At 39.2% G+C, this 14092-nt stretch overlaps 2 protein-coding genes across 4 annotated transcripts; one reads left to right on the forward strand and one right to left on the reverse strand.

Annotated features, from left to right (window-relative positions):
• Nucleotides 1-132: 132 nt before the first annotated feature.
• LOC148412855 (heterogeneous nuclear ribonucleoprotein Q) lies at nt 133-7761 on the reverse strand. 3 transcript variants are annotated; one of them, XM_088433941.1, is made up of 12 exons: nt 7608-7742; nt 5914-6073; nt 5049-5167; nt 4531-4638; nt 4270-4383; nt 3683-3859; nt 3314-3449; nt 2663-2868; nt 2427-2576; nt 2211-2332; nt 1806-2131; nt 133-1620 (listed from the first exon to the last, which is right to left on the reverse strand). In XM_088433941.1, exons 2-12 carry the CDS (start codon nt 6059-6061, stop codon nt 1595-1597), a joined length of 1632 nt encoding a protein of 543 aa, XP_088290067.1. In that variant the 5' UTR covers nt 6062-6073; nt 7608-7742; the 3' UTR covers nt 133-1594. The 3 variants fall into 3 exon arrangements, with proteins under 3 accessions (XP_088290067.1, XP_088290066.1, XP_088290069.1); XM_088433940.1 differs by having other exon boundaries at nt 133-1623; XM_088433943.1 differs by lacking the exon at nt 5914-6073 and having other exon boundaries at nt 133-1623; nt 7608-7761.
• A 3923-nt stretch (nt 7762-11684) lies between these two features.
• Nucleotides 11685-13917, forward strand: cga (glycoprotein hormones, alpha polypeptide). The gene is made up of 4 exons (XM_088433498.1): nt 11685-11759; nt 11901-12005; nt 12112-12293; nt 13599-13917. Exons 2-4 carry the CDS (start codon nt 11915-11917, stop codon nt 13671-13673), a joined length of 348 nt encoding a protein of 115 aa, XP_088289624.1. The 5' UTR covers nt 11685-11759; nt 11901-11914; the 3' UTR covers nt 13674-13917.
• Nucleotides 13918-14092: the final 175 nt, after the last annotated feature.

A 14092-nucleotide genomic window follows, 5' to 3' on the forward strand; every position in this document is an offset into this window, starting at 1 on the left:
AAATATACTAACGAAATACCCTACTAGGAGTTGTATAATTTGCAGGTCGTTATTACAAAAAAAAAAAAAAAAAACTGGTGTTACACATCTTTTCACTGGTCGTTTAGATCCTCAAATGATTTAAGACACACATAGAAATCAAAAACTTTATTACAAAAATAAGTTACACTCACCTCCATTTTACAGTATAAAACAATTTATTTGCAGGAATGCAAAAAATGTTGTTGGCCACCAACAATAGTTTAAAACTGCTAACATCTTTTTTTCTCAAAAGGTGGTTATGATTTCTTTGAGGGAGTTAACTGTATAGGAAACTGGAATTGATCAACAGTTTCCTTGTGGCTATACCAGGAAATAGAATGTATTCTCTGCAGTATCCCTTCTACCAAGATGTTATGTTGATGATCCCACACCAAAACCGTCATAACTCTGTGGACACATGTTGTCTGGGCAATTTGACCACAAGGAGCTTGACCATTCTGTTAAAAGATTTAGGAGATGGACACAGGACCTGTCCGGCGTTCAAACAGTATGTTTTAAGATATTACAATATAAAAACAAACCCACCGGATTGACAGTGGCACAAAAGGGACACTGCAGGGCTTTTATTTTTGTTATCGGTTAAAATCAAAGGCAGTCTGATGCCCGTGACATTGAAGCCTTTACAAAAGTAACATTTTATCCAAAAAAAAAAACAAAACAAAACAAAACAAAAAAAGGAAAAAAAAAAACTATACAAAAACAGTAACTACATACTCTGAAGAAGCAAGGCAGCTAATTCAGTTTAAAATAGGATAAAAGCAGAGCTTGTTCGGACTCATCTCATGAGATTGTTTTGCATGCCCAGTTTGACTGTTTGCAGTGTCAGAGCTGCAGCAAAATGACTATATTACATTAAGTACATTGTTTGTGTGCTACAGCTCTTGTGCATATTTTTTTTATGAGAACAAGCTCTGTTTTCATCAATATAGTTTCCCTATTTACAGTACAGGCCGGGTAGTTTAGTCCTCTGTACTGAGGTAGTCAACCAACCCTTTAAAGACAAGTTCTTAAAAGAACCACTTTCCTGGAATGCCTGACTTATCCATGCCAGGTGGGTACACCCTAAAAATAAACCTGCAAATGTTCTCTTTCAAACATCCACATCAAAACAATTAACATGGATATTCCAACATTAAAAATTGCGATTAGCACAAAAATATACAATAGCATCAAGCTCCTTCGAGCCACTTCAAACCTAAGAAACTTAAAAGTGCAAATTCATCAATAATTATTCGAAGATGGCATGTTCGGGGACAGGGAACAGGGGGAGATTGTTAGGGCAATAAATTGAACCCTGCACCAGGGCAAGCTATAGGGGCAAAAAGAGGCTTAGGCGAATACCATAATCGTGCGGTCGTCTTTTTTTAAGGTGGCAGTTTCTTTAAAAAACAAAACAAAACAAAAAAACTGGGGGAAAGGGAAGATGCTTCTTCTGTAAGGCTGGAATATCATTGGACCTTTTTTTTGTCACACTCTTTTTCGTTTCAACATCAACTTTGCAGCTCATGGTGTAATCCCACACATCAAGTCAGTTTCCGCTGTGAGTGACAGGTCAGGACCGGCCTCTGCCCCGCTTCCCTGCTAACCAATCAGATATGAAGAAAAACGTTATTAAACCGTGTAGATTTGGCCAAAATGAAATAATTGCTCTTGTTTTGAACTCATGTGTTTGTGGTAACTAAAATTAAGGAAAGAACAAATTACTAGCTTTGTATTCATCGTTATGTGACTAATCTTAAAATTATGCAATTAAACATAATTACCCCTGCTTGTTCCAGGGCCGCCCCGCTGCGAGAAGGCCAATCTTCCCCTGGGTGTGATGCCGCCACGGGCCCTGGTCTGAGCAACACCGCCGCGAACACCACCCCTTGCTCCTCGGCCTCTCCCGGAACTCTGAAAATCGTCGTAGCTGTAGAAGGGGTCGTCGTAGCCGCCCCGATAGTTGTGGTAGTCGTATCCATAGTAATCGTAATAGTCTTCGTAGCCATAGTATTCAGGGGGGTAAGAGTAGCCGCCACGGCCACCTCTACCGCGGCCTCTCGTGGGTGGCGGCATATGGGGAGGTGCGTAGTAATAGTATTCATCATACCTGGCAAAGAAAACAAAATGTCTATACATGGAAGCATCCCTTCAAAGACAACATATAGCAGAAAGTCTTTTACGCTTACATTTGTGTTTTGGCTGCCTGTCTCTGCGCTTTGCGCTCTTTCCTCTTCTGGTCAGGAGGCTTGGCAAAGACTATCTCAATATGTTCTCCTTCCAGATCTTTTCCATTGAGATCAGCGAGAGCCTGTGAAAACGTTCAAGACGACAAATAAAATTAGTTCCGTGTGCATGTACAACCAACCTCACACATCCAAGGTAGCCTCTCTTTTTTTCAGTACCTTGACAGCACCGTCTCTTTCTTCAAAGTGAACAAATGCGTAGTCTTTAAGTTTCTTCACACGCTCCAATTTACCGAACTGACTAAATGCCTTTTCAAGAATCTCTTCAGTTACAGAGCTCGCTAGGTTCCTCACAAATAGTACTTTCACCTGTGAACACAAGCAAATGTCATCATGAAGCAGATCTGTGCGAGCATTTTCTCGAAAGGGCTAAGATGTTAGGCCTCAAGTTTTACCTTGGCCATGACTTCTGGGTCTGGGTCCTCAATGGGATCTGCCCATTCCACAGTGACCACGTTGCCCCAGACCTTGACCTTGCCGCTCATCAGACGCCGGCGGGCCTGAGCCGCCGTCTTGTGGTCTTCATACTCCAAGAAGCAAAAGCCACGGTTTTTCTTCTTGTCGTCAGGTTGGTGGTATAATATGACATCATTTAAACCCTCTTCAGGTCACAAACATAAAATCATAAAGTGAAGAAAAGATGTTATTCAATAAATTACTACTTATTGTCACCATAGTGTTCCATTTCTAAAAACAAGGCTATTGTAATGGTGAAAAATACATTTTCACAAATTGTGCTTAACAGCCAACCATTTAATGAGGTTTTCAATGTTTTTGATTAGGTAAAAAAAGCTGATCATTGAAAGAAAAAATTACTAGTCTTAACAGGGGTGCACCCGATAAAAAGAACTGCAGCTGTTAAAATTCACGGGGGTTTCATCATACAAAAAAAAGCATGTATCATAAATTAGCACCTTAGCAGTACGACTGGGGACAAAAACGTAAAAAAAAATATTTTAAATCAATTTTACACTACTGCAAACTGCTGGAGCAATTTTGTTGACAGCTATTTAGAAAAGAAATACGACAGAAAAGGGACAGCTCACCTGTGACTTTTGCAAATTCTTCAACAATCTGCTCTTTTGTTTTACTCTTGGGAATGGAGCCGACAAACAGTCGATTATTGGCCACTGAGATGCACACACCAATTAGTTTGCCAGGTCGGATTTCATTGTTGTTGCACTGCAGCGAAATGAAGGAGCACAGATACAAAGAGAGCAGAAGTGTCAGTATAAATGGTACTTGTTTTGAAATTTCTATCAGGCAGACATTATTCAGGCAGTGTTGTGGGGACATAACATTTTCAAAATTTGATTTTCGACCCTATACAAACAGATTACTTCTCAAAACTTGACCATCATTAAATCATCCCATCTTTCTCACTCAAATTTCAAACTGCAGGAGAAGGATCATACCAGTTTGACAGCCTGCTGTGCCGCCTCTTTGGTGCAGAAAGTGACAAAGGCGTAGCCTCTGTTCAGGCCACTAAGGGGATCCATCATCAGGCGCAGGTCCCAGATAGGGCCAGCCTTCTCAAACAAAGGAACCAGCTCATCCTCAAAGAGGTCTCTGGGGATTTTGCCAACAAATATCTGAAGGAAGACAGATTATTTTCAAGTGGGGTTTAGTTATAAAATGATCTTAAACCCATGAGACAATCAAAATTTTAGGTTTTCAATCAGCTCATAGCGAGAAATCATCACCGTAAATGTCATTTATCTATCCTATAGATATATAGACAGATGAAAAATGTCATGTGAACACCACACAAACTAGAAACTATACATGTTACTACAAAGGAACATCAAAATTTGAACAGTCAGCATTTAGCTATAGTGCACTAAATTTAATTTTGCTTCATAACACGTTTACTAAACAAAAATTTACACTAAAAAACTTTTGAGTTTCCACTTTATCCACATAAGCATCTCTTTTTTTTTTTTTTAAAAAGGACTTCAGGTTACATCGAGGATCTACAATTAATTCAAGTCACTTTCCATACCTCTGTCCCAACAGTTGGCTGTGCCCCTGAGTGAGCTGACTCGGGTGGCGGGCCGCCATATTTTCTCTGGCCTGTAGTGACATCAAGTGTGTAGCCAGTCCTCTCCAGCAATGCCTGACATAGATGTCATAGAATGAATCAAGTCATTAATAGAAAACTATTTTGGTTCAATTTAAGACTATGGTGTGATACTGCTCATTTTTATTTTTTTTTTACTCAGAAGCATTCACACTTTAATGCACTTTTAAAATTCCTTCTCACTTTGATTTTGGCTTCATCTGGTCCTTTGTTAGTGTCTGACACTTTGGTCCCTTGTTTCTCTCTTTGCCGGTATGTCTTCATCACGCCACAAAGAAAGGCACTTTTGTTCTGAAAGTCAAAGGAAAGAAATGTGAAAGTTTAAAAAAAATATATTCAGTAGATGGAACCAATGGCAGTTATGAAATCGCTTTCTCATGACAAATTAACATTATCTCAAAAAGAACGGTGGGATCTTTGACCAAAATTTTCTATCCTTACTTTTGCTGATTAGGCATCAAGTCATTCATTTTAGGTTCAAGAAACATAATGTACTGTGAAGCCCATTGAGACTGTGAATAAGGCCTACACAAATAATTGTTTCCATGAGAGTAAAACTGAACAAGTTATGCTGCCAAAAGACTGGTTCATAGGTTCATGTCAAAGATGTCAATATCAATTCCAGATAGGCAACAGAATTAAAATTATGCACATCCCAATTTTGAAGACATGCACAAACATTATGCTTACTGCTCATTTACCTGAACATGTGAGAGGTCACTGTCTTTGAATTGCAAAAGGACTTGGAGAGCACCTTCGTCGTTGAATTCTTTCAGAGCCTCAATTGCTCGATCATCCAAGTCACTGTGTGACACCAATCCTGCAGTAGTGGTGGAGTAAACACATATTGAAGAGGTGATTACCAAACTTTTAATATATTCCCAGACACTGAAAAGTATAACACACAGGTCATTTTAAGCACAAAACAGGGAATAATATACCCTCTGTTGAGAGGTTACAACAGATCTTAAATAAAGGGAGCTGTGCTCAGTTATTGCGCATTTACCAACTAGCATGGTATTGCAGAATTAATCACACCAGATGTGAAGTGCAACTCTATACACCAATCATGAGGATCCTAATGAGCTACCGTGCAATAAATTTCCTTGGAAGCATGATCACCTGTCCGAGGCAGTCAAACACTCGGACAGCTGTTGCCACGGTTTCTGGCCTGGACCCATCTTGGTAAAAGTATTAGTGCTTTTAGGAATAAGGGTGATCAGACATGCCCCCGCCCACCCCACCCCACCCCACCCCCCAAAAAAGAAAAAAAATATGAAAAAGCTAGAAGACACCTACAGTTAGGAGGTAACTGTTGACCTCACACCAGTGGTCAAGCAACTATAGAGGGAATGCAAATGCTGCCCCCGTCTGCACTTTCATGGCTGTTAGGCGGAATTTAATATTCTGTAGCACTGCAGTACCCATTTTGGTAGGAACCACAAAAAGTTGCTTCGGGATCCCAAGTCCCCCACTCAAAACAGTAATGAAGTGACAGTACATGCAAGAGATTTATCAACAAGGGTTGCATATTAGAATATGCAAATATGTTAACTGGTGCCTTACCTGCTATGTAAATTTCATCTAGTTTTTCAGCAACTTTCTGTGGTAAACCAGCTTCTAATAAAGTCTGGAAGTGCTCAGAATGGGTAACTGCAGCAGAGGTGTCCATTGGTTCTTCTGGACCATTTCCATTAATATGTTCTGTGGCCATGTCCCCAGAAATCTGTGTAAATGCAATGACCCAAATTAATCCTGGTGCAATGGTTTGGGATGCGCTTAGGATAGTGGAAAGTCTCAAACTTGACAAGCAGATCATTTAATACTTGTTGTTTCTCTGTGAAATACATTTTCATTGCAGAGGGCAAGGGTGCTAAATTTATTATAGCTGTGTGCTCTCCAGACATCTATACACTTATCGCAATCCAAATATATACTATATCAAGTGACCCACTTTAGCATTTGACACAGGTTGTATATCAAGCGCAAAACAGACACAATGTGCATACCAAACTCACCACAGATATCAATAACATGGCATCTTGTAAAACACTGTATGTCACTATCATATCGACTTGTTAAGACTAATTTAGTGCTTGTGGTGCAGAAACCTCGCCTGCTCTGGTCTCAAAATTACATGTTAGCTTACCTTCTGAGTGCTGACTTCAGCATAGACTAGATAGTTGATACACGTGTTCCATCACTGAAAGCTCCAGGTTCCAATGGTTACCACTCATATGTTAAGAAAGCACCTTTAAGCATTAGGTTTAATGGCATCCTATGATTACTGCATTTGCGCTATTATTAAACTTTTTTCTTTAGCTTCTGCTGCCCGTCTAAGCTTAGGTAGGCCAAACACCCAGTAGACTCCGCAACATAGTTTCTGCAAACTCGTGGGTGTACTTCATTAGGTTAACGTCAGAACAAACCCACATCGAGTTTAATGTCTACCGATTCTAAATTGGACAATGGAATATATGCTTTGAAGTGATTCTCATGCTGTCATGCTGGTAAGCACGTGCTTTCAAAGAAACTGTGCACATCTCTACGGCGTACATTCCGAGGTTATAAATTCCACAGGATTGATATCCATACCATACATGTCAAAACGTTCTGCTTGGATTTGGTGGATGCGCGTTGGAGTTGTGCAGTTAGGAGGGTGCTTCGCGCACGTTGGTCAAGCTAGTGGGCTAGTTTACAGGGCTAATGCTAATCGAGCTAGCGGTGGATTTATAGGACAATAACACAGCGCATTTGTGTAAAGGATTCGACATCGCGCCCGTATTTCATACTTAGAATACCAATATCCTTCGCGCATTTGTCTAGGAAAATCGCCATTATTATCGATAATGAGAATAGCCAGTTAGCTTCAATTAGCATGTGATGACAATGAGCGTGTCAATTCCATGATCTGTCAAAATAGGCTAGCATAGGATAGCATGCTAATTCGAACGGAATTTCAGTGAGGCCATTGTTAGAACGGCAGCGGTCGGCACGGATTTCACTAATTAGGAAAATATCGAAGTCGATTTGAATTGTACTGTTAGAAGCATAGTGAGCTAAGGATTTAGCTTGCTAGGTGCGTGGTCTGCCAACGTGCCGCCACATAGGAAGAGTCCATTTTCGAAAAGCCGGTCCGGAGAACTCGTTCCCAGCCACCACCAGTTCCCACATTGTTTGAAACAGCAGCGCACGAGTCGGCACTATTCACACAAAAACCGAGCAACGATAACGCCACCAAACAGTAGCAATCGCCCTACCTGCCGCTGGATCACCACCGTGTACGGTGTAGGGTAATTTGGAAGATAAATGTTATGATTGAAAGACGGAAAAAGTGGAAAACTCCCGGCACGGGTCCGGCCTCAGTCATTCACTCTTGATGATGTAAAATGGCTGCCACGTTCACGCCTCGAGTTTTGTCTCGTCGATGGGGTTTCTTGGAGAGTTGTGCACGGGCTCTGCCTTGGAAGCGCTTGGACAGTACATCAGACTACTCGACTAGTGAGCCTCTCAGCCTCCACACACTGTGGCAAGTTCAACATAAAGGATACTACATCACACCCCGTGTGTTATTCTTCTATTTTAATACAACTCGAACAAATTAGATCATTAGATTGATAAACAAAAATTCAACTACTCAATACAATCAATTGAACTGGTTACCAACGGCTTATCGCCGATCTTGGTTAATAGAAAAATAAGAAAAAAATAAGAAATAACACTAAAAATATTAACTTGAAATCATACAACGTATTATCAACATGTATACTGTATTGCCTATTTCCACTTGGCACGATTACGATCGCTGAGTTGGCCTATTGTGAGTACTGTAGGTTGCCCTTTCTCCCACACCGTGTCACTCTTCTCATCGGTTTCACCCAAATCGACAAGGACAAAAGAATAACGTTGTAATTGGATTATTTGACCAGATGCAGATAATTTGCTGCAACTATTTGCGCATATGGCACTGAATGGTTCCATTTAGATAGTTGGTGGTTTTATCCTAAAAAACAAAATTTTGCAGTTGGTCCATGTTTTTTTTTAATGCGCTCACTGTTCTTGATAACTGTCAGTTTCTTGGTTTCAAATTTGAGGCATTTCAAACACTGAGCTATGTCATTCCTACAAAGTCTAATCAAGATCCCATTACATAAATATCTAAGAGGGAAAACATGCATGCTCTACAACAGTGGTTCTCATTTTTTTTTCAATGATGTGACCCTTGTGAAATATTTCTTTCAGCCAAGTACACCCTTACAACCGGAAATTATTTTGGGATGAAAAAAAAGGATTTAAAACAGCTATCAGTGAACAGATTACATTTGTAGTGGTATTTCCAGGTGCGTTTTATCTAAGCAATTCCAGAAGGTACAATTGTGTAACATCGGTTTTATTTTTGGCTCGTTTGCCTGAAAACAGAGTAATTGCTCAATATGCGCATCCACAAAAAACTTCACAAAATCAAGAAATGCAATGTGTTGCTGTGAAGCAAAGTTGCTTCATGTTCCATTTAATTTACTATTAGTTTTGAAAAAACTGTACTGTTCCTGGAATTAAAGAGCATTAAATTAGATTTTGTGATAGCTGCCGAGACCTGTTAAAATCTCAGGTACCCCCTGAAGTGCCTGTATGCACCCCAAGCATACTCATGCTCCCTTTTGAGAACTACTGCTTACATTTAATAAATTCTATGCATCCCTGTCCTCTTTAAATAATATCAAATCAAGCAGTTCTTGAATGTACACCTCAATACATTTATACATTTACTTAAATGCATAGCTGGGATATGCATGCTGAGAAACCTACACATTAACGATCTAAGAGTTAAGAACAAATCCGAAATTTGATGTATTAATGTAAGCAATGTCTCTTGAAAATATGACTTTTTTTTTTTTTTTTAAGAGGTGCAGCAGTTAGGCACAAAACTTTAACGTGGTGTTCCAAAGAGCCGTGCACAAATGTTGCAATACATAAACTCCAAATAAATCTATTTGTGTCACCATGAGTCCTTCTCCTTGTTAATTGAATTAAAAGCCACGGGGATTTATCACCCAAACAACCAAGTGTGTGGGATGAGGGTACTTTAGTAACAAGAAACAAAATAAATTCATATTAATCCTTGACATTTCAGATGCTGGGGGCGGGCAGATTTTGGCCTCTCAAAGACTATCAGATTTCTTTCTGTTTATTCACAAGTTCCTCCATCCCTTCCTGCATTATGTTTTAAAGAACTAAAGCAGTGCAACACTAACAAAACAATTCATTATGAATCAATCTCACATAAAAATGCAAGCATGGCAAAACAAAGTAACTGAGTGCTTTTAGTGTGATATTCATCATCATTCCACATCTGGAATCATTTGCTAATCACCATTTTGGCTCTGATTTTTCTCTTATCTTAACCTTTGTGTAATATTTTGACCATGTTAGGGTTGTTTTCTTCCACATCATGCTCACAGTATTTTAGCCAAGGGATGACACACACCTGGTCGTGTGATAAAGAAGAGATTGTGCCACATTGGGTTAAGTGTACCACTTGTATATGTGTTTTTGAAAAAGACAAATGTGAGCAAGTCCCTCACCTCTATGAACCAGTAAGACATTTTTAGACTGTTGCATATCTTTTATTTGCAGATTGAAACAATCAGACACCACATGCTGTTATAAAACACCATCAAAAGTGGTACAGGCAAACACAAAACCAGCTCCAAGATCAACTCTAATTTCAGTGAAGTATATAACTGTCTCTTTTTGTAATTATAGAGATACAAAGAAATTGATCTCAAGTTACAACAGTATGCTTTTTACTTTTTGAAGCCAAAAACAGTCACCGTCCAATTTTTCGTTGGCATCCATTTACGCTGTGTTTTACAACTGGAGAGATCTTTTTCACAGAATAGAATATTATTGAAAATGATACAATTTTGTTCATCTACTTCTATGACAAAATATAAAAGAAAATTGTCATATTGACAGATTAATTATGATTCACAGTCATAGAAACGTTGAATAATCCGCCAAATCCAATTAAACTTCTTCAGTGTATTGTGTTCATTTTTATTTGCTAATTCTGTTTGCTGATTAGATCCATTTTTTATGCATCAGGCTTCTTGTGCTTGAGTTTTGTGGGGGTTGGAAAACAAAGGTCAACCATACCCTGAAGTGGACACTGATTGGCTGTCATTGTGTTTAGCATAATCTTATAGGCTCCTGTTGAGAAAGGGTGGGCATATTCGGGAGCAGAAGGAAGATGTGAAAATGGAGGAGCATGGAAAGTTGTCGGTCTGACGAATGTTAATTTTAGCTTACAAAAAAAAAAATGCTTAAACGGTGCCTTTGATAAATGTAGAGTGTTCTTCATTCTTTGTAAGAAGGAGCTTTCTTACTACAGAGGCAGCTTAAGTTTTGCCTATCACTTAAATGCAAAGCACCCAGCTGCGACTGCAGCCATTGTTAAGAATTGCAACAAAGGTTTTTTAACATAGCGACCCTCTGCAAAGCTCTTTGCCAAACTAAACCCTATAACATCCCACTTTTTAACAAGTCTGCACCAACGGGATGGACAATATTTTATGTTAGTTATTTTCTACCTGGGCTGCTTGGTGGAGCAGTGAATAGCTCATCTGCCTCACAGTTAAAGGGACCCAAGTTCAAATACAGCTGGCTCTGGCCTTCCTGTGTGTTGTTTGCATGTTCTCCCCGAGCCTGCGTGGGTTCTCTCTGGGCACCCTGGTTTACTCCCACACTCCAAAAACATGCACAGCAGGTGAATTTGACATAGTAAATTGTCGTAAGGCGTGAATGGTTGTTTGTCTTTTTGCTCAGGGCGACAGCTCAGGGCATCCCCCGCCTACTGCCCAAAGCCAGCTGGGATAGGCACCAGCAAGCCTGCGACCCTTGTGAGAATAAGTGCCTCTAGAAAATGGATGGATTTCTAACTGCTCTGCCATTTAAAAAGAAAACAGCTCAATTCCCCCTCATCGTCAACCATCATTTGGGACTTTTTTCAATAACACAATGTATCTACATTAAAAAAAAAAAAAAGACTTTGGAGATTTTCTTTTTCTCAGAATTTTTTAGGTGAGATTAAAGAGCAATTACTTGTCAGCACTATTATAAACAGCCATTTGTAACCAGGTAACAAAGGTATCAATTTCAACAACCATCATGTGAGAAAGGAGGAGAGTGACGTTCAATAGTTTCCCTTATCTTTCTATGCTTTCAAGGGATTATTAGAGAGGTCATCAGGCATGGTGACTGAGATGATAGATAAGGTTGTCAGGTTTCTCTTAATCCAGGAAGTGATGGAAAACAAGCGCACAGGTATAAAACAGCTTGGGAAAGACAGGTCTTTATCGCAACGTCATTCTGAGCACAGACACTCCAAAGAGAAACCTTCACCTCGACTAAAGGTAGTATAACAATCTTGTGTGTTGTTTGCTAGTGGGATGGACTCCACTCGCTTGTAATCCTCAACAGGATGGACAGTAGAAAACAGATAATATATCGTGCAGTTTCTTAAAACATGTATTGGTCTTTGTGCATTTTGGCAGTTATTGCTTCCATAATGGGATCTGTGAAATCAGTTGGACCACTTGTCTTATTGACATCTCTTCTCTATATTGCCATGTCATATCCCGACTTGGAATTTTCACACAGTGAGTTCTATCAGAAAAAAAAATTACAAAGATGGTACATTCTGTTTGGATTAATAGCAAACCGCTAATTCCGAACTTTCTGTCTTTTGATTACCTTTCTATACAGTAGGATGTGAGTGCACGCTGAAATTGAACAAACTTTTCTCACTGAAGCAGCCGATCTATCAGTGTAAGGGGTGCTGCTTCTCCAGGGCTTACCCGACACCTCTGCGGACCAAGAAGTACATGATGAACCCAAAGAATATCACTTCAGAGGCAGCGTGCTGCATTGCAACCAACAGCTACGAGGTAATACACTGTGCAAATGTGAACTTGAATTAAAAAAAAAAATCGTTCTAAATAAAGTTGTGGTTAAATTTTGAAGTACATGAATAAATAAACTTGTCTCTAACTCAATCGTAACCATCCTTATGGCCAAAAAAAATATATATTTCTGCTGGAGATTGGAACATAATAATTACCCTGTTGTAATTTGGAAAGATTCACAATTAAAGAAGTGGGTCAAAGTATTTTTTCAATTATGTACCCCCTGTAAAATAGTTTTCCAGCCACATATCCTCTAACAAGCCAGAGCATTTAGAAATGAAAGAAAAAAAAACTTAAAACAGAGTGCTTCAATAGCCAATAGCCATGTTTGATTGATTAAACTTTCAAATTACAATTATAGTGATATGTCAAGATGCATTTTGTTCAGCAACTCCAGAAAATCAATTTAAAGAAAAAAAAAATCATCCTTTTTTTGGCTCTTTTGTCAGAAGAGAGCCTCACTAATGTCAATATGCATCCATATAAAAATTAACAAAAATAGAGGCAGGCATCATTTTTCAAAGGAGTCGTTAATTTAGTAAATAGGTTCATTTGAGTCCCCTTTGGGTTGCTCTTAATTTGAAGAAAATGAACTGTTCCTGTCGTAGTATTAAAAAGCATTAGATTTTATATGCTGATACCTGGGGAAATGCTTTTAAAATCTCACATGCCCCGTGAAGTGACGACACGCAATCCCAAGGTTACTCACACCCCCATTTGAGAACCACTGATTTAAAGCATTAGCATTTGTCGCATGATTAGCGCACCGACTTCACAGTTGTGACATTGTGACTTGTAATCTCACCTCAGGCTTTCTTATGAGTTTCCTGCGAGCACTCTCATATGCAAAGCATTCCTCTGAGTTCATTGTAGTCTGAATTTTACACGTGATTGGTTATTATTGTGCTTCCTCTGAGTGACCAATTCGGGTTGTACTCTGCCTCTCACCTGGAGCCAGCTGGGATATGTTCCATTATGCAAGTTGTATAGAAAAAGGATGGTAGAATTCATAATAAATCACTTATTTTATTCTCTCATTATCTTTGCCAATTTTTTTTGTTCAAGGTCTCATTGGATTGGATCCTTGACTAGCTGAGTTTGGCAAAGACACAGGGTACACCTTAAAATGACCGAGTGATTACAGAGCAGATAGAGCAAAGAAAAGCAATCAGGATCCCACACAATTCACACTTGTCAATTGAGCATACCACGACACCACCAGGGACCAAAGCCTCAATGAAACTAAAAGTAATTTGCTTCAACTTTGTGTTTTTTTTCATTCAACAGGTAAAAGTAGAAAACCTTAAAGTGAGAAACCACACAGAGTGCACTTGTGGCACCTGTATATATCACAAGATCTGACCGACGGGAAATGAAGACCAGTGAGACGGTGTTGCTCTGCAACAGCGAGTTTTGGTTTGAATGGGCACAAGCTTCACTCTTTTTTGGAAGGCATGCTCAAGTCATAGAGCAATTGATATATTGCGCAACATTCTTTTGTCTGTGATGTGTCATGTACCCAAACAATGTGAACTCATTTATGTTTTAATTTGTGCGTGTGTGTAACATTCATGTAGATGAAGCATTGATAAATATTTAGTGTGTAGTGTGTTGCTTGTACTTTTTCTTTGTCAGATAAATATGAGAAAAATAAATGAAAGATGGACAGTAAAACAATGTTTTCTTTTCCCGCAGTGTAAAGTTTTTTTATTTGAAGAAAAAAAATGATTTAAGACAGAGGGCAGCGCCATCTGTGGCAAATTTATTTCAACTTTGGAACG

This window comes from Hippichthys cyanospilos, chromosome 14 (genome assembly GCF_059441005.1).
Source record: "Hippichthys cyanospilos isolate Australia breed blue-spotted pipefish chromosome 14, RoL_Hcya_1.0, whole genome shotgun sequence".
In the NCBI taxonomy this organism is placed as follows: domain Eukaryota; kingdom Metazoa; phylum Chordata; class Actinopteri; order Syngnathiformes; family Syngnathidae; genus Hippichthys; species Hippichthys cyanospilos.

What these genes read in the sequence shown, in the direction of transcription:
- LOC148412855 (XM_088433940.1), bottom strand. Translation starts at nt 6,061, where the DNA reads ATGGCCACAGAACATATTAATGGAAATGGTCCAGAAGAACCAATGGAC. An exon ending in AGCCAACTGTTGGGACAGAG is followed by an intron (nt 3,860 to 4,269) that starts GTATGGAAAGTG and finishes GTCTTCCTTCAG; the next exon opens with ATATTTGTTGGCAAAATCCC. An exon ending in CACAGCAGGCTGTCAAACTG is followed by an intron (nt 3,450 to 3,682) that starts GTATGATCCTTC and finishes ATTTCGCTGCAG; the next exon opens with TGCAACAACAATGAAATCCG.
- cga (XM_088433498.1), top strand. Translation starts at nt 11,915, where the DNA reads ATGGGATCTGTGAAATCAGTTGGACCACTTGTCTTATTGACATCTCTT. An exon ending in CGACTTGGAATTTTCACACA is followed by an intron (nt 12,006 to 12,111) that starts GTGAGTTCTATC and finishes CTTTCTATACAG; the next exon opens with TAGGATGTGAGTGCACGCTG. An exon ending in TTGCAACCAACAGCTACGAG is followed by an intron (nt 12,294 to 13,598) that starts GTAATACACTGT and finishes TTCATTCAACAG; the next exon opens with GTAAAAGTAGAAAACCTTAA.